Genomic DNA, 26,181 nt, shown 5'->3' on the forward strand with positions numbered 1-26,181 from the left:
CCAGCCACACACACACTCAGTCTTCCATACATCCACTCATTCTTCAATATGTAAAACATATTTAAACTTTAAAAAAACACACAGACACTAGATGATGTCATCAGTGATGTCATTTGAGATGTCATCAGTGATGTCATCAGTGATGTCATTTGAGATGTCATCAGTGATGTCATCAGTGATGTCACTGACCATGTCATGAATGATGTAATATGTGACATCATCAGCAGTGGATTGCGGGTGCGCGATATATAGTTAGTGCAACTAACTATATATGGAATTTCATTGGTTTTATGTCAATAAAATGTCCAGCTAACTATATATGGTCTCTAACCTATGGTTTTTTCAGTGAATATATATATATATATATTCACTGAAAAAACCATAGGTTAGAGACCATATATAGTTAGGAATTAGCATTTACAAAACCTTATTTTACTCACACAAAACCATTGAAATTCCATATATAGTTAGTTGCACTAACTATATATCGCGCACCTGCAATCCACTGCTGATGATGTCACATATTACATCATTCATGACATGGTCAGTGACATCACTGATGACATCACTGATGACATCTCAAATGACATCACTGATGACATCACTGACGACATCTCAAATGACATCACTGATAACATCTCAAATGACATCACTGATGACATCACTGATGACATCTCAAATGACATCACTGATGACATCACTGATGACATCATCCAGTGACTGTGTGTTTCTGTAAAGTTAAAATGTGTCTTACATATTGAAGAATGAGTGGAAGTATAAGTGTCTGGACAAAGGATTTAGTAGGTGCATGACTGAATGTATGAGTGAGTGATTAAATGTGTCTCACTGAGTGCATGGGTTAGTGACTAAACTATCTTAATTTGAGCATCATTATGTCTGTTGTTCTGTAAACTGCTGCACGTGTTGATCAGTAGCTGTATGATTAACTATATGGGTTACTGATTGATTGTCCAAGTATTTGTATGGGAGACTGAGTGTGTGTGTGGCTGGCTGGCTGGGAGGTGTGTGACTCTGTGCAGATCAATGTGTACTTGTATCAATGATTCTATAAGAAGGTAAGTATGTGTTAGTATATGTTTGAAAATGTAAGGTGCTCTATGTTTAACTGTATAGACAAGAAAATGGAAGTGTCATTGATTCTTTAACAGGACTGACTACGTGTGTGAGTAACTCCATGGATGAGTGGCAGACTGTGAGTGTCTGTATAGGTGTATGAGTGCATATGATAGTGTTGTAAAGATGAGTGATTGTATGTATGAATGATTGTATGGGTGAATGAGTGAATGTGTGTGTAGACATAGGAATCAGTGAGTGCGTATGTAGTAACTAGTATTGGTGTGTCAATGGTTTCAAAAATTATACTCTGTATTTAACACTGGGTGAAACAGAGGTTATATTAAAATGTGAGGAGATGCATTGTATTGTCACATGAATGATATCATCAGTGATGTGGTCATTGATGTCAAATCACATGTCATCAGTGATGTCATTTGAGATGTCATCAGTGATGTCATCAGTGATGTCACTGACCATGTCATGAATGATGTAATATGTGACATCATCAGCAGTGGATTGCGGGTGCGCGATATATAGTTAGTGCAACTAACTATATATGGAATTTCAATGGTTTTGTGTGAGTAAAATAAGGTTTTGTAAATGCTAATTCCTAACTATATATGGTCTATAACCTATGGTTTTTTCAGTGAATTTTCAAGGTTTTGTAAATGCTAATTCCTAACTATATATGGTCTATAACCTATGGTTTTTTCAGTGAATTTCATTGGTTTTTTAACAGCTAATATCTGTAGCTGTAAAATGTATTTTTCTTTAAATCCAAAAATATATTTTATATGTTTATGAATATATTTTTTTTTAAATATTTTTTTTTCTTCGTTCCCGCTTCGCGAATCGGGAAGCTTCCCGTTAGCTGACCTTGATGCCGCGAAATAGACCGCGAGCCGGTAAACGTTTCTTTACCGCAACTGCCACGTTACAAAACAACATCGTGACGCCTCCCGTCCGCATGACGTTTCACGTTGTCGCGTGATACGTCATATGACGTGCTACGTTAGCGAACTGGTACGCGAAGCGAGTCGCAAAGCGCAGGTTTCTGGAAGCAAACCGGGAGGCCCTGCAAAGCGCTTAACGTAAACACAGCAGGTCATGTGACTTGGTAATAACACTTTTCATTGGTTCATTTCACTTTTGGTTTCCTAATGATGTAAGACTAGGTCATATAATCTAAAATGAACACTTTTCATTGGTTGAGAACTCTTGTTTTTCCCAAATGATGAAAATCCCTCCTTCTTTCCTCACTCTGACTTTCATCATTGTGAGAGAAAGACCCTTTGTGATCACTGAGCAATGGCTTCTTTAGTAGCTTCAGCTGGTGCTTCCCCACCACCTCCACCACATCCAAGGAAGAGTGGACCACCTGCTCAAGTTATAATTCAACAAGAAGAGGAAGAAGAGGAACAGGACGACGAGCACGAAGAGAGGCAGTTTTTGCCTGAGGAGCCTAGGACGTCTCACCGGAAAGAAAACTTCATTTGGCAATTTTTTAAAATTCCCAAAGGTCAGAAAAAAGTAAATGCAAGATACGTAACTTGCCTTATATGTCAAGATAGACTGTCCAGAGGAACCGAGAAAAAATACAGTTTCGGAAACTACACAATGCATCGCCATATGACTAGGTGGCATCCTAACAACTACAGTGCTGCACAGTTTCGGAACGACCTAGATAATCTCCCTATTATGGCCAGAAGATCTGTTGTACCGGAAGTAACGGGACCAGAGGGCAGGGAGATGGTGCCAAATATACAAATGAGATTTGGTGAAGTAAAACACATCTGCGTATTTTGCGATGGATTCATTTGCTACGGAGAAAGAAGCATCACTCTGATCAACAGAGCTATTGACTATCATATGCAAGTTTGTACGAAACGCCCAAAATAATAAATACTTTTTTTTGTTTTGTTGCTCCTGTTGAGCCCTTTACAATGAATCGTTTTCATTGCCCCCTCCAAGAAAAACCCAAAAAAATATAAAACTGTTCAGAAAAATTCAAAAAAAGTAAAAAAATGTTCCGAAAAATAATAAAAAAAATATAAAACAACAAAAACAATAAAAATAAAAGTTCTTTTCAGAACTACCTCCCCGTTATTAAAAAATTGGTACAATATTTGGAACTGTGCCAACCTCTATTTCTCTTAGTTCGCTTCCCAGTTCGCTCGCCGGTACGCGAACCGGAAGCGAACCAAAAACAGTAAGTATAAGGGAAGGAAACAGACACTTATGTTAAAAGAAAGACAGCTATAGGGGAGTAAACTAGAGATACTATTACCCGTAATCCACTGCTGATGATGTCACATATTACATCATTCATGACATGCTCAGTGACATCATCAGCAGAGGATTGCGGTTTTTTGGCAACGTGCCTTATCCACGGTTTAATAACGCTGCCTTTTGCTTTATATAAGTTTTCAAATTGTATGAAATATATACCAATAGGTCGTTATGAACCTTTAGGTAGTGCTTTTCTTCATGAGGTCTGGTCGCTTCCATACACATACAGATGTTTCAAAGATGATCAAGAAGTTTATCTGAATGGAGAGGAATGCACTGAGACGCCAGATCATTCACTAATGTGTAGGCACATACAGTTACACGGTTCATGCAACAAACACCGACCAAATATGGCTTGCGTGTTGCAAGGCACGCCAGTTCCTGCTATCATCCCCACGTTCAAGTTGTTGGAAAATGATAGTTATTTGATGCTCAATAATGAAGATTGTTCTGGGTTAATTAAAAGTATTCCTTTTATCGTAACAGTAAGTGAACGGGTTATTTGCTGCAGAAATGTTCTATTTCCTCCCACACATGAACATAGGGAGTTTTCAATCTCGCCACAAATACCAACCTTGGGAGCAGATTTCAACGGCATGGCAAGAATAAGAGCTCTTTTGTCTCAGAGAGAGGTGGCCTTGAGTTCGGCCCGTGAAACTTTCGTGCTTCACATAGCGAACACCCGTACAGAGGTGCAGACCCTTTTCAATTCAGATTTGCCTTTCCATTTCAGCAAGATGGTTCGGACTATCTTTAACGCATCCTCCACAAAGGCCCTGGCGCACTTTTTTAAAGTTGTTACCAGTGGTCTCGTGACTTCATTTGAGAAAATCTTTGGAGTCATCCCTGCTTTCTTTCATTCTATTTTTTCCACTCTGCTTCGTGGATTGCCATTTTTACTTGCATTACCAGCAGACGCTCTTGTGCTTTTTTACATTTTTAAATATGGATGTCCCTCCTATGCAACCTCCCGCCCTGCAGCTGCTGACACTGTTCCGCAATCGCATGCTAGAATATTATGGCACAATGCCGTTGGCGATATTAAGCACGGCATATGGATTATCTTTTCGATTCTCCTACTTCACCTGTGTCCAGCCTGTATTTCACTGCCTGACCTGTGATTTCGATTGGGCCATTGATTTGTGTCTCTGCGGACCGGTTTCTCCTGACGTCGACTTTAATCAGCTGATGACTCCTATCATTACCCACGAGTTGGTTTGTCCTGGCGAAAGGATTATGGCTGTGGCATTGATGCATGGACTAATTGGTCCCTGGAATTTACTGGCGGCAACACAGTCTTTCTTGGAACAGAGCTTTCTTGAAAACCCACCGAGCTGTCCTCTGATGGTGATAGAGGATCCGGTGCTGGGAGAGCACGTATGTTCTTTTCCGCTTTTAAATTGGATGGCTGAACTGTTTTCGGATGAAGACGGTGACTTCCTATTGGAGGCTGTTGCAGCTTATTTTGCATACACAGTTATGTCATAGACCTTTTTCATGTTTGATATGCTGAGTACTAGCATTTCATTGACAATTCATTGACTTATTTGTCAAGTTTTTATTATTTACCTTGCCTATTGGCTTAAGACTCGATAAAGTACTTGGCTGTTTTATTTTTCTTTAGCATTAAATTTTCCTAGTTTTTAATGCTTTACCTTGCGGACCGTCCACATATAAACTTGCAATCTGCTCTCATGAGATGGCACTTCTATTATCTTATTCAGTTCGTTTCCGGATCATGGGGAGGTGTCATCTAGGTCCTGGATATCTTTACACCGTGTTAAGTTAGCATGGGCTCATTACCGGTTTAAACGCCATTTTTCCTTTTTTGCAACTTCTGCACACGACACTTAGTTGTTGCTTTAGCTTTCAACCTAGTAGTTCATCGTGGTTTACATGAGAATAATATGTTATTGCTCTACTATCTGCTTTGCTTGTTAAACTATATCTGTACAGCGAGTGCTAAAGTTTCAAGAACAACACAATACAGAATTGTTATGAGGTCTGATCTCCACGACTTCATACTCATAACATAAGTGCAACTTCTGCCAATTCTGGGCATGAGGCGGGTTTTATATTGCTTTGCCGAACACACATACACAACACTTGATGCGGTTCACATGAAGAGAGAGCTGGTGTATGCTGATGTGATTCCTTCAAATCTAAGACACTAAAGTATGGGCACGCCCTAAACCAACACAAAGAGACCTTCTTAGCAAATAATATAATATGTGTATTAGGGAGGGTGAGATATAAGCAGCCGCGGGCCGTGGAGGGAGTTACGGTGAGGCAGGGAGGCGGGGAGGGGGAGAAGCAGGGTGGAGCCCTCTCCACCCTGCCCCTCCCCCTCCCCGCCTCCCTGCCCCACCGTAACTCCCTCCACGGCCCGCGGCTGCTTATAAGTGTTGCTAACTCTTATTCATTTACAGCATGTTAACATACTGTCACCATTCGCTTTTTATGTACTAGTAACTATGCTGGTAATTTTGCTACTGATAATATGTGTACTTGTATTATCTAAGATACTACGCCTGAGAAGACGGCATTAGTAAATAAACATTTCAAATACACATGTGTTCTTCTTAACTCCATGTTCTGGTTTCTAAGAAATATATAACGACCGACTGTTCATGAGTTCCACGTATCCTGAGGTACTATAAGTTCATATTCTGAATTGTCTAAACATTGAGAGTTTGTTATATCCAATGTGACACTGTACCTAGCTTGCTAAGGGGTTTTTGATTACTAAGGTGAGTTTTGGGACACCCTAATTCGCCGAGGTTCCAATCCTCTGTCCACAGTTCTGTGTGAGAACAGAAACCCTGCGACAGGGGCACCCCCGACCCTTGCTGGATCTTCATCACACTTGCGATACAACTCCAGCAATGCGCCACCTTTACGGCACAGATACATCACGCATCTGTGCTGTTTTTGCCCCATGATGCGCCGCATTGTAAATGCAGCACACCATAGGTGACGGAACAGCGGCACAGAATGACTAACACATCCCTGGTGATGCGCCAGTCATCATAAATCTATCCCTATGCTTCTTATCTTGTTAGAGATGAACCGCCATATGTATCATCAAAGTTTTTTGCATTTCCTAAATAGCGAACTTTAAGGAATAAATAGCGATTCTTTACCATTCCTAGTTTGCGATGAGCTATTTGCTAATTACAAATTACCCATTCATTTCCTTTTTTTCCATAGGGCGGTTGGACTCACTTTTAGCTCGAACGGCTGAATGGATTTCCACGAAACTTGGCAAAATTGTAGGGACTGGTAGCCCGATGTGCCTTTGCTATGTCTCAAGATATATGCTCCAGTGGTTTTTACGAAAATTAACTTTGAAAAATATATATTGGGCTACATTGGCCTATATATATGTTGGAACCCAAATGTAGCCCAATGTAGCCCAATGAAGCCCAATGAAGCCCAATGTAGCCCAATGTAGCCCAAAGATGGCCGCCAGAGACGAAAAAAAACAAATGTAGCCCAAATATCAGCCAGATGTAGCCCAACTATAGCCCAGTGACAGAATGACCAATCAGCTTCGCAAACCTCCGTTACGCGAAGCGGAGCGCTGTTACAGATATATATGGCATGCTCAGGAAAAAAATAATAACGTTTGTAGGCAAATGTTGACTATTGTCCTTCATATGGGGATCACAATTTTCATCATGAATCCCAATGACGTGTGTGTGTATAGGTCAGGGGCACTGTCTACTGCCTTTTTAGACCATTTGTGTACATTAATTGAAACCTTGGACCTAGGGGGATACGTAGCTTGGTGACTGGGCCCAGGGCAGTAGTGAGGCCTTTGTAAGAATTAATGCATCAAGTGAGTGTCTGTACTAAGTCAAATTTCTGGCACTGTGAGGCACAAGCCAGCTTATTGTATATGGTATACTCTTTCTCATTAGTGTACACCTTCATGGAGAAATTATTTTCTACATTTGTATGGCCGAGAAGGGGACAAGGGATTATTGGCAGACCTCATTTAAGGATTATTTTTTGGGTGATTCTCTAGAAGTTGAAACTAAAAAAACATGTTGTTTGAATACGCTTGTGCATTTGGATACCCTACTCTATGTAATAAATGTTTCACGATTTTTTCTGAGTGCTAGCGCCATTGCAGCATAAAAGCTGTTGAACTCTATTCAATAAATAAATAGAAATAGGACAGGGCTCACCTTCATATGGCTAAACCTGTAATCAGTATTATTCCAAGTCTCAATAAGCAACATGAAAAGGGGTTAATCTTAAATCAGTCTCTCCCACCATGCATTATTCTGTAGACACCAGCAACAGCCCGTGAAGGTAAGAACGGTGGGGCCCGGCGTGGGTGGATTTCGACAGACAACAATAAGGGGAAATTGATTATTTATTTAATTTGACCTCGTGGTCGTCAGTCGAATATCCCCCTCCCACCCCAACCCAGCCCCACTGCTCTTACCTGCATGGGCCACTCCTGGGAGACACGTATGCGGTTTCTCAGTGGGAAAGCTATAGAGATATTTGTATGTCCCGGATGTTTCCTATATTATGTAGACAGATTTCAACAAAAATGTATTGAGAATTCCCAATCATTTATCCCATCCTAAAGATTAATTGATATTATCTACATTCTGCATAAAACATACACAGCAAGAACAGACTCTGGGAGCATTCACATAGTGGTCATGTATAACCCGGAAGGATCCAAACACTTAAATCCATATTTAGCCAAGTAGGCTGAATTTAGGGCAATTAATATTTAAGTAATATGAGTTGTGTATTGTGTCTGAAGAAGACTACTTTACCAGGTTGCAAGAGTGTTGACAGGGTGCTCCTGGCTTTGAACACTGTTAGTAAATGTTTTTTTCTCTCTCACAATTGATCTGCTGACTTTTGGAAGTTTTTTTGCAATTCTGATCACAAATTCTGTTACGGGTGGTATTGGGTAAACTGTCCAAGCAAGTGTATAGGGTTATTTCCAAGAAGAATTTTAAGCAACGATGACCACGTTGTAACATGATATTTAGACTCAACATCACGTACAAAATGCATTCATATTTTCTAGTTCCAACGTAAAGGAGCCTATGATTGTGGCTATGTATAATTCAGTCAGAAACACTTGGGTACAATCACGTAGTTGATATCTTGTCTCCTCTTCTTTAAGAGTAGTGGTTTCACTAAGAAAGAGTGGCTCTATTCACAATCGGAGAAAAAAAGCATTTTAATGGGAACTTAACTCCCTCAATGCTTCTCTTCCCATTGGAGAAACTTCAGCAATTTTGGATTCTCCAACACCCTCTAGGGTGCTCCAAGAAATATACAGTCGCTACATATTCTCAAGAGCACTCACATGAACTAAATATATATGTGGGATTTTCACCAGGTGGAAATTATCACCTGTAGACTTATTGCACGCAATCACAACATTAAAAATTATTTTCTACCTCTTTGTGGAAAACATATTCCATGTGGAGATGCGCCACCTCTACAGTCCCTAAAATATAGAGTCATTATATAATATAGAGCCCTTACCCCCACACTCTCACTGTGGAACATTTTAGTACTGACTTGACAATAGTACATTTGCAAGTATTTCTAAAGTATGAATGAAACTGCAAAGCTTATGAGAATATCCACAAGCTTACAGCTAATTCATTTAATTTTGCAAGTGGGACCGCTCAGCAACAGTTGACCCCCCACCCCCCCCCCCCCACCCCACCTATGCCTAAATATACAGGCGAGGAATTTCAGCATTTATAGATCTCCTTTGAAAAGATACAATTCTGGCAATGAATCAGGATTAGGACTGTGTCCTCAAACCTGCTTTAACTTTCAGAATTGGAGTATTCTGGAGAGTGTTTCTTCTGGAGATTGATGTAATCCCATTTTGAGAGTCTCCAATCAATGTTTAACAAGGTTGTAGGTATTGTTTTGCATTGCTGTTGTCTAAGTGGCTGCAGTATATTCATGAATGCCAAGCCAGGTGCTCACTAAGACTTCCTCTAGATCATCATGACTGTGAAAACAATGGGTGAGAGGGCAAATTTGATGACTAAGCAGGCCACTGGTGAGAAGAGTTTAGTGGTTCTGTTTTGTTATGATTCAACAAACGGTTCCTTTCTCTGGCAAAGGCAAGGCCCATTGATAGCTCTTAGCTAACACCCCTACTCCAAATAATTGTATCACTAAGAATTATGTATCATGCACAAATGGTGCCAACATTAACCATTGGCAGTGTAAATCAATATTATGTAAATGCTAAAAAATATTAGGAACAGCCTAACTGAATGACATCAAAATCTCTTCTGTTTACCATTTTCAATGCTATTATTGAATTATTGACTGTATTTCGTGATATTATTCAGTGGTAGTTAAGACTTATGCAGTAATGTACACTGCAATATTTTGTCTTATTTCCAGCTGAATGTGGAGCATCTACAACAAACAATGAAGGGATATTACTCTCCCCAAATTATCCATTGAACTATGAAAACAATCATGAATGCATTTACAGCATCCAGGTGCAAGCAGGAAAAGGAATCAACATTTCAGCCAGAACATTTCACTTAGCACAAGGGGATGTTCTAAAGGTGAGTTCTTCATGTTGGACAACATATATGCTACGTGGGATAAAAATGTCCTTTGGAGTGTGTTTTGAAGAATGTTACATAAGGATGGCGAGCATGAGATCTTGAATAGTTAATACTCTTATTTTGTCAGCTTATTAGCTTGGAATTTAAATTAAAGCAATAAGGCACAATTTTAGCCAAAGGTTTTCAGAGTAAATTACTCAAAATTGGCCTTACATAATGACTGGACGCTGTAGTAGGAATTTCTTCATATAAACCGAGGCTAATTAATGTGTTTTCATGTATTGTGTATCCTTATATCAGGAAAGGGATTCATGTGTGCCACATACTGAAAAGTTCTATGGTTTTGTGTGAAATAAGCCATCATATTTAAATTCATCAGCTGAAAACTCATGGAGTCATTTTGATTAGGAGTGTATGAAATGTGCGCAATTTAATTTTGCCTAATTACACAAAATGAAGGCGAATTTACAGGTTATTACCTGAAATGCAAAATTGGCATTTGCCTTTTTATTTTACCATGAAATGTGTACTCACATCTACTTTGGACTCAAAGTTGCATTTTTTGGTTTAATAAAAGTGCAAAATAACAAAGCAACCTGAACAACTGCCACTTGACCTGTTACTTGCGCTGTTGCTCTGGGTTTTCAGTACATTTTTACTGCATACTGTGCATTCACAGTACATTTTTACTGTGAATGGGGTATAATACCATAATTACGAGAATTTTAATTAACAAAAGTAGCATGAAATTACTGATATAAAACAAATTAAACTTGGTAAATCAAATTGTGCCCGGGCTCAACTTAGACCCACGAGGAAATAGGTAATACAGGCAACGCGGTATGCAGTTCGCAAAGCATGTGCTCTGGATATTGTATGTTTTTATGTACATTATTATGGTATTGTTGCTTTGGTATAAAGGTTTTTCACACCTGTTTTGCTCATTTCATTACCCCATGCACATTGGGTTGCATGTGAAGCTAGGGAATGTGAAATGATATTGCATATTTTTCCATACCATATTTACTACAATTTGTTAGTGATCATATTCCATTTTATTTTATTTAAAAACTCCTTAAAGAACAAATGTTTATTTCACTTTTTATGTCAGCACATTCAAAAATCAATTCTGATTGAATAATCAGCAGTGATTCAACATCTAGTATATGGTTGTTACTTGTTATAGTATAAATGTATGTATGTATGTATGTATGTATGTATGTATGTATGTGGTATTTCTATAGTGCAAACTTAGCCAAAAGGCAGAAGAGCGCTGTACATAGTCAAAGTCCACTATAACGTCAGTGAGTGATAGGAGAGCTAGTTGGTTTATGGACTGTTAATGCTTTGCAATGTAGTGTTCTTTGAAGAGGTGTACCTGCAACTCTTTCTTAAATTTGAAGAGCTTTGGGGCGACCCTGATGGATGCAAGGATGTTGTTACTGGGTGCATCGATGGAAATAACTACTGTATTCTGAAGGTGTCATAGCTGCGGGAATGCTGAGAATCACCAGGTATTGTGAGCTTGTCTGCAAGATAAGAAGGGGTGGTGGTTGTGAAGGCTTTGTAAATGATGAAGCTGATTTTGAAGACTATGCAGGCTGTAAATGGAGTCCATGAAGTACCACCAGAATGGGGATGATATGATCACATTTACTTAGGGTTTGGATGAGACATGCTACTGTATGTAGGATGCCCTTAACAGGGGCTAGTATGGGAGGCCGTTGAGCAGGGCACTACCACATCTAGAATACCATTCTAATCTAAAGACTGGGATGTGATTATGAAATATAAGATCTGCTCATTTTGATTAGCAACAGAGAATTAGTTGAGAAAAATAGTCAAGTCAGGAAGATATTGAATAGCCTCATCATTCTTTGGTTTCTCCCAAGAAAGGTCCAGGAACCCGACAATTCCACACATGGAATGCACACTTTCTGGTTTTAACATGCACATTTTTATTTAGTATTCTATATTTACTATATTTGACTGCTGTGCCATCTTTCATATGTTTTATTGTTTTCTAGGACTTTCGGAAATTAGAGGACGTTATTTAGATAGAATACTGTAAAAGTATTCAGGTGTCCCTACAAGCAGCTTTAGCATAAATACCAAAAGCTACTGGCACATGGATCAAATGGCATGAGTGTTTTAAAAATGAAATGTGACAAACTTGCTATGTTCAGTGGCTATTAATCTCTTTCATTTAAATACAGTCAAATATTGTAATTGATTTGTAGATTCAATTTGGAAAGCTCTGCAACATCCAACTGAACCCAGCAATTTGCAAATAAGTAATTTTGTATTATTATACTATATAAGCCTCTACAATGTATTCACACACTGTCTGCAAATTAGAATTTATCTCTATGGAGTACCAAAAAATTGGCAGATACTATTTTTTCCCCTCACAAAATAGGAGTACAGTCCATGGGGCAATCATCTCTTCTAAGCAAAGAGATTGCGGAAGACCTGAATCCCTTTGTTTTGTGTGCAGGGTGTGATCCTGCACGGAGAAGCCTTCGGGAAGCCATGTGCTTTACAAAACATAAATATAGACATCCTACTATCAAAGGCAGGAATATGTAGCTCTCAAATGTGGTAAAATGTATTGAAACCATTCAGGGACAATGTTGCTTCATGTTGTGATCTAGCTGTTTATTTTGCAGCAAGGCACAAATAAATCGCAGTACTAAACTCCATTTGTGATTGCAAGAAGGCATTCAGAATCATTGCTCTTTAGTAAAAATTCTATAAAAGCTTGAGAGGGCAAGATCCATTCACCACTGGTCAAGGCTTGTCTCCCTGTTAGGAGAGTTCCATCTGAACAGAATCTATCTTTTTCAAGGATTGAGCTGTTCAGCTATTTGTGCCCATCCACCAGTGAACTGACTTCAATAATGAGGAAAGTGGGTGCGCCCCATGTCCTTCCCTTCCTATAAATTTAAAATAACTTGCATAACTTGAATTCCACTTAATCGAGGGAGATAATGAAAGCATGCATGGGCCCGCCGGTTTCAGCAAGGGTATCCTCATTGAGGGTCAATACTTGTTTTCTCTAGTTCCATGAAGCTTGTTATCTATATATTGTCCGTAGTTACTCATCAGACAAGAAATCATAAGCCTTCCTCCCAAACCCACAGCCACCCCGTTATTCCACTCTTTTTCTCCCTTTACTCTCCGCTCCAAAACTTTGGTGTGCTTCTTCGGTCTCCATTCATTTCAACTGGACACTTAAGTACTAGTTGCTTACTTCCCAGTAGTGATTCTCTTGTTATGTATTGTGTCCTCTGCACTGTCCTTATATAAAACTTTGATGTAAAGCACTCTATTCATAACTACTGCTTCTAACACCTTTTCTAATAAATTGTGTTATGTCCTGCAAAAAGTTTCCATATTAGTGACTTATATTTTCATATCCTTCTGTTCAGGGTTTTAAAACATTATTATTCTTTCAGACGAAACTGAAATTATTCAATAGGCCCTTGATGAGTGCAAATGATCTTGATCCTGAGTGTTTGAAGCAGTCTCTTTTTCTTTACCACGAGCCTCACTCAAGAAGTCATTATAAACCATTAGTTTGATGTGTTTTATGATCTATCCGTGGCGTAAGTTGCAGACCTTATGGCTAAGAGAAAACCACTCCTTCCAAAGCTTGCTCAGCAGGACTATTTGAAGCCCTGTCTGAAGTTTTATAAGAAAGATGAAAAATGCGCAGAATCTTGATGGTTCTGGGCTGAGACCCATTACCTGGTCTTTATCCCGTAATAATCATGTTGATTAGTGATACTGATGATCTGTGAATGGCAGGGTCGGTGCCACGTTGTTCTCTCTGAGAAATGTCAGCTATCTGCTATGGTCATCAAATGGAAATATGTGGCACAATTCTTACCTAACTTACTTACCATTTGTCAAATTATTTCCTGGTGTGTAAGCAATTAATGGCCCTGGTTGTATTGTGGGATAATCAACTAATAAATTGTAGTGAGCAATGAAGTACCCATGCACAGCTGCAATACGTACACTTACAAACTGTACGTATCACAGCTGAATATGCATATAATTTAGGGCTTGTCTGCCCCGTACTGCTGCCGTCCAGTGCAGACTGCAATCAGATATAGGGGCAACAGCTGACAGGAGCACGAATAGGAAATAAAATAAATGCCTAACTGTGTCTCGAAATCCCTCTAAATAAAGTGCTCGACTGCTGAGTAGGAGCTGTGAAGCACACACAACATCTGATGGTGGTGCTGTAAACTTCCCCTTCCTTAACCTGGCGGTTACCTATTTGTAGAGTCTGTGATGCGGCCTGTTTGTAACTCTTATGCACTACAATCCTTTCCTTCAACCGCTTGGGGGAGATTTTAACTGTGCACACTCACTGGCAATTTTGAATGAGTGTCTGTCCTCAAGATTAAAATCCAATTGAGGTGGTGACATATGTGTTTTTATGGTAGCTTGTGCTAGCACGTTGTGAAAATAACTTGTTACATTGATTGAGGTCAGGATTGATGTGTTTAACTGCCACATATAACAGCTTCATTAGAATCGCATAGAGAGGTCATACATATGAATGTTGTGTCTGAAAGGTTGCAGTACCTTTATTTACTTGCCATCTGCTGCAATAAACATGGAAATACTAATCTCTTAAGTTTCATGTGACTGATTCATAGAGTAGTAAAGTTGAATTGATCACAGGCACATACCCTGGGTGGAGAAAGCCACTCAAGTATGACCATTCCATATCACATATTCCAGGACTGCCTACAAGACATGCATGTCAATGTGCTTACAGCTCACATAATTCAAGAGAGAGAGATCCTCACCCAGACCAAGAAATCGTGGGTTTCGTTGGGATGGGCCATTGCAAAACCAAATATCGCACAGAGATAGAGTGTGTGGGAGATGCCGTATGGTAGAGACTGTCCGAGCCATGATTGCAGAGAAAGACATTTTCAAACATAGAAGATGCCCCTGGAAGTGGGACCGTATGTGGGCAGCGTGGAGCACTTACCGGGGAGACATTTGTTTATCTCCCACGGTGGAATTACCACATGGCAAACCTGGGTTGCACAACTTGTTTAATGCTATTGGAGAAACATCCGATTGATGTGTCAAAGTGGGATGATGTATGCACAATACTGGATGTACATTTTGTTGCTGATTGTGGTTTTCTAGGTGAACTGCATTGCTGTGTCTTAGTTATCATTAATAAAAAGTACAAAAAAGAGAATAATCCACAACTGGGGTAAAAAGAGTGTTAAATACTTTCGTAATAAAAGATTGTGGTATGCCTTAACAAGTTACTTCCCCTTCTTATATGTTGTATCTAAGCTGTAAGGAAGTATAGGAACTTAACCCACATTACAAGCAGGGCCATTAATCATTTGAATACATGTGTACTATTCTAGCTGCAAATCATTTATATTCCCTGGTTTCCATTGAATCCAATCCTTTTTTGACCACTGTAGAGCTATACTGCTTGAATGATTGTTGGCTCTAGTTCAATGCCTATAATGATGACTTCCAAATTCTAGTTGAGAAGTATATTAATCTGTGTTCTTCAATGGATATTTTTAAAGTCTGATTGACAGTTCTTGACATTTAGATATGAAATACCAGTTTAAATGTGAGTGCCCAAAAATATAGATTTCAGCTTTGTTTAGGAAGGATAGCCCATGAAAGGATATATCCTGACTTCTGCCATATGGTGGTATGGAAAATCTGGGTTTCAAAAATGATTCTCAACTAGCTCAGAGGCCCCATATTGCTGCAGTGACAGCACTAGTTTTACTATTTACATTTAATGAGAAGACTCTTCTTTTTCTCCTCTTTTTGGCAAAGAGTGACCTTTGTTAGTGCCTTTGTGTCACCTAGGGTCCATTACTAAAATGTACTGTGTTTTACATAAACTAATATGCTATCAATAGACTTCATGAAGTGAAATATGCATAGCTTATATATTTTGCTATGCCATTGTGTGGAAGATTGTGTCTCTGTCCATTTTCTCTCTCTATATATATATATAGGCAGCTATCACAGGAGCCTATAAAGTTTATTTGTTTTACAATTAAATGTATTTCTGTTATGGGCCCATCTCATGTGATCAGACTCATGTGTCAGAATAATCTTTAGAATAACAGATGACTCTTTTAGATTCAGTCGGCCATCAAGACCATGCTATGCTCCTCTTACTCTGCATTTGTCATATGATTTCTCATTGTAATGTTAGTACAATAGTGAATGTCTGTGCTTTGAAATAAGACTTTGTATAATGATATGACGTGGAGCCTTAAGTTATGTGCAATGCTTTGGCCTGACAGGTTGAGTCCGGTATGCAGCGTTTAGAACGCAAGCATTACCACGGAATACCTTTACAACGCGGGCGTAACAACGAAAGTTGTTACCACGCATTGCGCTGGGGGGCGCTCAAGGATAGTAAATGATTTAATTTACTATCCCAACACCTTCCCTACTATCCACGGGGACTGGTGTTCGAATAGTAAATTAAATTAATCAATTTTGCGCCCCCCAGCGCAATGCGTGGTAACAACTTTCGTTGTTACGAACGCGTTGTAAAGGTACGCGTTGTCAATGTATGCGTTCTAACGTCATACATCCGTTGAGTCCTGCTCTCAGCTCTTACTCTTACCATCCCCTGAGGCAAATTGCAACATTGATTTATGTTTCACAGACAATGGCACAGAGGGACATTTGATGTAGAGACTGAGGCATGATGATGCAAATACCAAACTGGAAAGAAAGCAGGCATGCGCACACTGGGACAGTCTGAAATGAAAACCTGGACTGGGTAACATGGACACAGACAACAAGACATGCCGACAGAGCAAGAAAATCAGGAAAAAGGCACAGGCTCTAAAATAAAGTGGCAGGGACATGAACAATGGAGCAGCTCTTTCAGGGAAATATCTAAGATTGATATTAGTAGCTAGAGGCCAACCCTTTCACATATTTTGAACTTCTCAAACATTGTTATATGGATTTTTCAATCACAGCAAATGGCATGAAAGTAGCCTCCTGACCCCTGGAAGCTGAAAGGGAAATAAGGCTCCTCCTAGCTATGCTGAAAGGAGAGTTTAAGCTTGGAAGGAGCATGTTTTCAATGGTTTTCTAATGAATAAATAATGATCAATCATTTCCAGGTACTGGTATTCTTTTGCATGTTCTGCTCTGGCTGCTTGGACAGTTGTGAGGCTTCCTGAATCGAGGTTTGACAATGGCCAAATTTCAGCAGGGTGCTTGGTCCTTTACAGACACATACTTTTTAACTGTTGCTGTCAATATATTACAGCCTGTTGCTGGTTGTCGTGAAGATCTGTTTATAACAACATAAATTTGATACTTTCCTGAATGGAAAGTCAATGTGGGTCATCACAAATCAAGATAAAAGAGGCCATTGTAGAAAGCAGAACAGCAGCTTTCTATTGTGTTAGAGCCACATTAGTAAATCAAATATGACGGCTTAAATAAACATTGGTCAACAGGAGTAGGGTCTTTTTACCATTCTGCAATGATAGAAATGTTGACTATTGAGGAGTCATAGCAATATTATGCATACTAATATATCTTACTAAACCTTATGTAATGGGAATATGTCCATGTCTGGGCCAGACAACTGGAAGACCTTCAACATTCACCATATTCATTTTGTTGGGTTCATCTTAAGAAATTGGTGATATTTCATCATTCCAGCTGATAATAGGTAGTCTGTAAGCATCACATTTTCTCTAGTGTTGGAATTGTAAAGGAGCTGAGTTTCATTATAATACCAAATTTGATGTAAACAAGTGGCTATGTTTCTGAAACAGCACCACTTACGTACTAAACAATACTGCAGATAGGTGGCTTCTGTGGTAAGCCACATGCTGAATCATGGATAGGGTCGCGGATCATCCTGGGTAGCAGGCACCCTCATGAGGTTGCATAGGTCAAAAATATCAAAGGTCACTGACAAGCTGAGCAAGTCCAAAGTTTTAACTCTATTGCTTTCAGGAACTTTCCTCAATGATTGTGGTAATCCCTCCCTCATTAAAGTTCTGATGCCAATGGGAGTCACATGCCAGAGCTAGAATGCTTCAACAAAGTGCTTAAGCTATTGGATAATATCCATTCCAGCATCCTCTGGTTCTGGAAAATTCGAAACATGACCGTGGTTAGACATTATTGATGAAACAAATGTAGGTTTTAAAAAATTAGATTTCCTGGAAAAGTGTAACCTTCTCATTGGTTGGTCTGCATCACCCCTGAGGGTGGTAAAGTAAACCATAAAATAAACCATCAGTCATGTTTTTTATAGAAGTGACTAATTTTGACACTGAACAGTCTGCAGTGAAATGATATGTAACATCAGTCATTATAACATCCACATCATGATATTGCGGTAATTTTGGTATAATGGGAGTGGTTCACCACGGATACAGCCGTGGCTGCTGCAGGTAAGAACTTTGGGGCGGTGGACAAGGCTGGTGGGGGGGATTTGGGGAGACAACCACAAGCAAAAATTAATTAATTTAATTTTCCCATGTGGTCTTCTCTCGAAATCACCCCCCAGTCGGCCCCACCGCTCTTACCTGCAGGATATTAGTTTCACACAAGGGTCCTTGATATCTACTTATTTCACGATCTGTTTTGAATATTTTGCAATTGCAGACTTCACGGGTGATTCTTTTACTAATCTAAATCTATTTACCTAAATTATCTAATTGTTTCATGTTTGTTGCCAGTATATATTATGTTTAACTAATTGTTACTTCAATAACTACCCAAAAAATAACTTCCTGTATGACGGCAATGTAAAATTACACAAAAACTGAAACAGGTCAATTTTGGAATATCACCCTTGAATTCAGAAAATTGTCTGAATAGATCATTCTTTTTTAAAACATTTTAAGCATTTTATAAAAACATTTTAATACAATATTGTGCTTGTAATGCCATAAATATAAACAGTTTAAAGACATATGTTTTGTAAACATCAGAGAAAACAATTCTAACACTTATTCTGCACGAGTATTTCACCGTCACTCTCATTTGAAATTCTTTCATTTTTACCTAGGTAGACGTTTAACTGTTATAAGAAGTTTTAGCACTGTGGTTTGAATATATTTCCCTTGGTTCACAAATCCTTCTTTATGAGGCTGTAGTTGATTTACAGTTCAGTTTACAATACGTTTATTAAATGTCACCGGGCTAGTTCTTGATCCTCTAATTCCCCAAGAAAGTGATTGAATGGGTTTATTAACTACAGTGCCTAGGAATGTGACTCCCTGGGAGTCTTGGGCCTTGCAGTAATCATTTACATGACACAACCGACATTGCTAACGGCCGAAGGGCACATTTCCATATCCCTCTTGAAAAGTGTAAGTGCCCTCTCTTGGAAAGACCTTTTGCAATTGGACGATGTGTGTCCTCATTATTAGACAAGCTCATTCATCTGACTGACTGTTCTCAATGGGGGTAGAACTTTATTATCCTCACTTTATAAACTATATTTACATAACATTGGGCCTAAGGTAAAAATCAATTCTGGAACGCAAACCCTTTGATTTATTTGGATTAGCTATTTCGAAAGCAGGTAAGTACTCATGGATAAGGTATGCTGGTGCCAGTGGAAGAATAGGAGACTTATTCACCACAGGATGTAATTTTACAGCAAAAGTTAGGTTTTTAACAATTATTTTAATTTGAAAAGACAACTGGAGTGAAGGTTAAACAGGAGTGAGTCCATGCTTTGGCAGTGAGGACCCAAATAGGCCTTGCCACTGATGAGTTTTTTCCTAAATTTGGTTACTTGTAAGAGGTGACGCTATCCGACACCAGAAAACATGCGGGGTAAGGCAGCACCATTGTCAAATTACCTGCCTCAGTATGTGTAATGCCATTGACTATAGAAGGGATCTTTTTCTGGGTTTGCTGGCATTTTTGATTGAAGTACTGTACTAGGCGGGTATGATTCACAAAATTACTGGGTTTGTGACAGCAAAAACTATTTTGTTATGTACAAACCTCAGTTTTTCAAAGCAGAAAAATATTTAGAATTGTAAATGGGGTTTTGCGCTGCCTTTGAAAACCACAAATAGTAGAGTGCATGATAGGTGCACACCCCTCCTCTTTGGAGATCGCAATTGTAATATATAAATGCTTTGTAACTAAATTACCCATCAGATACTGATGCCTAAAAGGTGTGGGTGTCTCACGTAAAAAGAGGAAGCTGTCCCTGCAGATATTGTGTTGGGCAGACTTGGGAGCAGCCCGTAGGTTTCCAGGAGACCACCGCTGTACCCCCAATGTGTTCCCAAATTATTTTTAAAACCAGCACCTCTCCCTTCCATGAGTACAGGTTGATTTTGTTAAAAGAAAAATGAGGCAAATACAAGAATGTTGATTTACTCTCCCTTGCTGGCCATCTTACCTGCATTTACAGCTATTCACAGAAGTCGCAAACGGTGATGTGCTTCATTAGTATGCATCAGGTATGTCACCTTGCATCCACCTCTGAGTATACAATGTGCATTAATTGCCCTATTTGCACCCATTATTTGTGACCTTCCAGTAAGTACACCAGTGACATTTATGCTAGGAAAAAGTTATTTGCAAATGTGTGGAGGCAGTTCCTGATCTTAGCAATCCAAATTCACAATCAGAACCTGTGGGGTGGCGGGGGAGTGAAGTACAAGCATGGCAATCCATTTTTAAATATTATTATTATGTCACCTGTGTAAGAAATACATTAAATACATTTTAAAAGCAAATTTTGACTTGCACACCATATTAGAATTGCACTATAGAATGCGCTTCAACCTTTGCAGAAATTATTTCACATAGAAAAATAACACATAGGGAAAATTTGTCTGCTTTCAACATGTAAAGAATCACTTTAACTGCTAAAAGAATGTATACGTAAATCACATGTAGGGAAAATGTGCTTGCTTTAAATGTGTAGGAAAAATTAGCATGAAGATAAATGTAGTAGGCTATCTTTGTCAATGTGCTTCTGTAACTAGGCCCAAGCCATATTTTCTCTCCACTCTGGCTCACAGTTAAATAGCATGAGGATAATGTAGTAGGCTATCATTGTCAATGTGCTTCTGTAACTAGTCCCAAGCCATATTTTCTTCCCACTCTTGCTCACAATTAAATAGACATTTATTTAGAATGTTTGCCTTGCACCAGCATCCTGCTAAAGCATGTGCTGACTTCAAGAATATGTTATTTTGCTTCATCACACCATATTAGATCATCTTGCTTAAACAATGAACTTTGCTGAGGATCTTTAATGAATAGACTGTTCGAATAAATAATAATTTATATATATTTTGTTTATGCTTAACCAGGATATTGCTGATAGATTTGTTTCATTGCATTGACTAGCCTTTTATATTCACAACAGCACATTGAACACAGCTAATAGCTTAGGTAAGAAGGTTCTCATGAGAATTTTCCTCTATGTTCAACATTTGCAACACTTGTTTAACTATGTACCAGCGTGAATGTTTACTGTGCGAATCAGGAGAAGCAATTGTTGTTGACAACACCATCGGTTGAACAGTTTCCACTGTATGAGAGCACCATACACCTACTACTTTTCATTTCATTATGTGTTTGTATACAATATGTGAGTGTTCCTAGTTAGAGAGATGGAGACCTTTTGGACGCCTTTTCAGAGAGAGTCACTCTATGAAGACTCTTCTGCTTCGCTCCTGGTAGCTGAAACCTACTGCTAACATTTATCCTAAATCCTCTTGATCAATGTTACTGCAATGATCATTCCTCTATCACTGGGGCTAGGGCTTAGGGATCTTCTATCCACTGCAGCTGTGAAAGCTCAGTGGAGCTTCTAGAATGACTCCTAATGAGAAATTCAAGACTTTGCTTTTGCTCCAGAAATCTTGCTCTTTTCTCAAAGGAACTCTTCGTGGGTTCTCTAAGTAGAGTAGGCTAGCCTCTTTTAGCTAGTCTTGTGGCAAATCTCCTTTATGGATCACTCTGTTTAATTTATACTGTTACTTGTATTCAATTTTTCTGCAAATAGGAGTAACTGGAATATAGATGACAAAACCATACTAATCCTTTAAAAGTAAATAAAGATTTGGAAAACTTCTAAAATTTCTCATCATTGCCTGAAAACATAGAACTTGACAGTTGATGATATTTATTACATGTACTTTTGTCCTTGCTCCATTTGCAATACGGTGGCAAAGGTCCATCTGACCTGTCAAGTGCCACCTGTATTTCAAGGGTCCAAGCTGTAAATCGGTGTGTATGGTTTAATACCCTATTTTTACCAATCCTTGGGCATTAACACCTGTAAACTTTCCCAATACCTCTCCAATATCCTTGCACCAAACTGGATTAGAGGAGTGGGCTTATTTGTGTAGCAATACACATCTAACTGCAAGCGCTGATATATAAACCTGCTATGCAGCCAATACCAAATCACATATTTTTGGTGGATCATTTTTATGTTAGTAACACAAATGTACACCTGCAACGCAACTTCCACATTTAAAGATCCAGTCTTTGAGTCAATATAGTCACAAAATCCCCATTCACTAAAATGGTAAAATTATATTTTTACGCCTTCTCGACGTTTTTAAATTTAATGGTATATAACCTTAGGACTCAATAAGAATGTATGTACTATTGCAAGAGATTTATTGAAAATCATTTATTTGTGTGACATGCATGTGATCTGTAAGGTTTACATGCAGATCCCTCTCTTTGTAAGTCACTCTCTGCTTCCAATTTCTTCTATTATATAACTCAAATTAATCACAATGGCTGCATTAGAATTGTATCACCACTTTTAATTCATCTTTAAAAGGCACGCCACTGTTTTCTTGAAGCAAAACTTACACTCTGTAATTTGCTCAAATAAAATAAAATAGTGTACATACAATTAGAAAGCAGTGATCAGTTCAAAATGACATTATCCGCAGATATAATTTAGAGTAAAACTAGAACTACTTATGGAAAAATCCCTAAGCCATCTCCATGCCGGAAAGTGAGGGAATCCCAGAACTTGGAATGTTTTCAGAATTAAATTAATGTATACATCGAAAACAGGGAGATTTTATAAAAAAATGCCTGACCCTGAATCTAAAGCAGTATTAGGGCCTGATACAGATTCCGGGACACAGGTTACTCTGTCACAACAGTGACGGATGTACCGCCTGCTGAAATCTAAATGCCATTATTTCCTTTGGGATTGAGATTTCAGCGGACGGGATATCGTTACTGTAAATCGTCCGCCAAAATCTAATTTAGGCCCTTAGTGTAGTTTTAAATGTACAAGTGTCACCCCACAACCTGCTGCAAATTACAAGCCAAGGACTGAGGTGTAATAGTGCAAATTAGATGACAGTATCCTGGCCTCCACCCATACTAGTAAGAATTGGGTGCTGATATTTGCCATCTGATTTCCTCATGCCTTTGAAAAAGGGAGGAATTGAAGTGGGTTGGCCTGCTCAAGACTGATTACTTTCCTTTTCCGAATTTCTAATTGATTTCTTCTGTATATTGCCCCACTCTTTACTAGTGAGGCAGGCCAGGATGACTCTTAGGGGATCCCATGAGCCTGGGGGGAATTGGTGGGCAGGGAGCCAGCTACTGTTGCAAAGGCACCCGAAAGGCATCAGTGTAATCTATAGGATTGTGTTCTATGGAAAAAGGAAATTCCTTGGTGTTCTCCTTTCATCAGCAATGCTTTGCCAGACCAGGGAAGGTAATTTTAATGATTATCATGATGACTTGAGATACCCCTTCCCATGGATATCTACCAGATTTCTCTTGCAAGCATGACAGTTTGTGCACAATGATTTCCCAGGGCTTAGGGATCTTCAACAGATAGGCATTTGCCACATAACTTGAAATACTTCTAGGTGGCTTAATGACAACAGCACGCTGAGGCTTGGACTGCCATGCTGATGTTGTCCACCCCTTGCAACTTTCTCAACAAGGTTCAGACACTTCTGTAATCAACTCCCACTGGCAGAAGAATGGCAAGAGGTGATTGAATTAGGCCAGGAGAGAAGAGATGCTTTCACAAAAGATTTAATGAGGACCATTAACCCCTCAAGTAGAAAATGTAAATGGTGCAAAACTAAACCATGTTCAACCTTTTGTCCAAACATTTCAAATAATTAATGGGAGGTGTCCTGGTAATATTGCTTACTACCTGTTAATGTCTGAGTCTTTCTCAGTTCCCTTTGGCACAATTTGTTTTACCAGGGGATTTTTGCAGTAACAACCTGCAGAAAAGGAATACTCATAAATTCAGGAGCAAGTTTATAATATATAAGAACTTTTTGCCAGTAATGCTAACAATGAAACTGCCATTTCCCACACATTTTAATCAGTGCTCTCTTCCATAGTGATGGAACAACAGACACATGTCAGTACCACCCATTTAGATGCACACTTTCTGCCTCTAGTATATAATGAACTCCTATGTCTGAGACACTGTGGTGAATGTTGTCCATCAACTAATCTCTGAAGATGAGGCTACGTAACCTCCTTATTTAAATCTTTAAAAATTCATATCTCCAGTTCCCCTTAGTGGAGTTTTCTCTGTTTGGTTATGGTTTCAAAAATGGTATTCTGTATTTTGGAGTTGGTGTATGAAAGGTTTTATTAAGGTGTGAAGACGTGCATCACTTTATCACATGGATGATGTCATCAGTGATGTCATTTTAGATGTCATCAGTGATATCACTGACCTTGTCATGAATGATGTAATATGTGACGTCATCAGCAGTGCATTGCGGGGGCCCGAGTTATAGTTAGCTGAACTAACTATGACGGGGGAATTTCTATAGTTTTGTATGAGTGAAATGTTCAACCAACTATAACGCCCTTGAAACCTATGGTTTTTACAGAGAATTTATAAGGTTTATTAAATGCTAATTTCTAACTATAACATGCCTGAAACCTATGTGTTTTTCAGTGAATATATATATATATATAAATATCAAAGTTCCAAGGTTCCGACCTATTGGAGACGCACTCTGACATCCACTGCGGCAACCTTCAATAGATAAAAGCCAGATCGGCGGGCTTATCCAGTTTACAGCATGCCTTTCGATTGGAGGCCCATTGGTGGGCTTGAAACGTCTCAGACAGCGGCACAAAACTGAGGCACACACTACAAGACCCACAGACCAACGCAGACTCATTTGAGTCTCCCATTGGAGTGCTCATATTTTTAAGTGGGAGGTGTGGCCTCTTTGCCAAAATGACTGTCACACCTCTGAAGGGTGCAATGAGCACGAAACGCATCAGGCGTGAAACGACAGGCATGCTGTGAACTGGATCCGCCTGCCGATCCAGCTTTTACCTCATGAAGGTTGCTGCAGTGGATGTCAGAGTGCGTCTACAACAGGTGGGAACCTTGGAGCTTTGATTTATACACGACCTCCCAGCCGTGGGAGATGTACCACCCGGAAATTTAGGGCAACGGAGCTCCGAATCACAGAATCTCAATGTGGAGGCATCCATGGAGGATTGACAAGCCGGATGTGCGAGTGGAGGATGATTGGTGGGCTTGAAACATCTCAGACAGCGGCACATAACTGAGGCACACACTACAAGACACCCAAACCAAAGCAGACTAATTTGAGTCGCCCAATGGAGGGCTCATATTTTTAAGTGGGAGGTGTGGCCTCTATGCCAAAATGACTGTCACACCTCTGAAGAAACGCATCAGGCGTGAATCGACAGGCATGCTGTGAACTGGATCAGCCCACCAATTTGGCTTTTACCTCATAAAGGTTGCTGCAGTGGATGTCAGAGTACGTCTCCTACAGATGGGAACCTTGGAGCTATGATATATATAAATATATATATATCTGCAAAAAAAAGCAGAGAACTCTGGGTAGTTCTTAAGTTTAGGTGGAAAGCAGCTCCTGTATAGAGCACTCTCAACACCAGCGACACTCTAGATCTGCTCAACTCAAATGTCTGTTTTTCTATCATTTGAAATGTCATCAGTGATGTCATCAGTCATGTCACTAACCATGTCATGAGTGATGTATTATCTGATGTCATCAGCAGTGCATTGCGGGTACGCGAGTTATAAGTAGCTCAACTAACTATAACAGGCGAATTTCTCTGGTTTTATATGAGTCAAATGTCCAACTAACTATAACATCTCTGAAACCTATGGTTTTTTCAGTGAATTTCTAGGTTTTTTAAATGCTAATTTATA

At 39.2% G+C, this 26,181-nt stretch overlaps 1 protein-coding gene across 1 annotated transcript in view; it reads left to right on the forward strand.

Moving 5' to 3' along the window:
• CSMD3 (CUB and Sushi multiple domains 3) overlaps positions 1-26,181 on the forward strand; it is a 3,006,114-nt gene that overhangs the window by 1,938,597 nt on the left and 1,041,336 nt on the right. The window contains exon 23 of the mRNA XM_078686868.1: positions 9,784-9,953. Coding sequence (XP_078542994.1) covers positions 9,784-9,953 — 170 coding nt within the window. The remainder of the gene's footprint in view (positions 1-9,783; positions 9,954-26,181) is intronic.

The sequence above is a fragment of the Lissotriton helveticus genome, chromosome 4_1, assembly GCF_964261635.1.
Source record: "Lissotriton helveticus chromosome 4_1, aLisHel1.1, whole genome shotgun sequence".
NCBI classification, from domain to species: domain Eukaryota; kingdom Metazoa; phylum Chordata; class Amphibia; order Caudata; family Salamandridae; genus Lissotriton; species Lissotriton helveticus.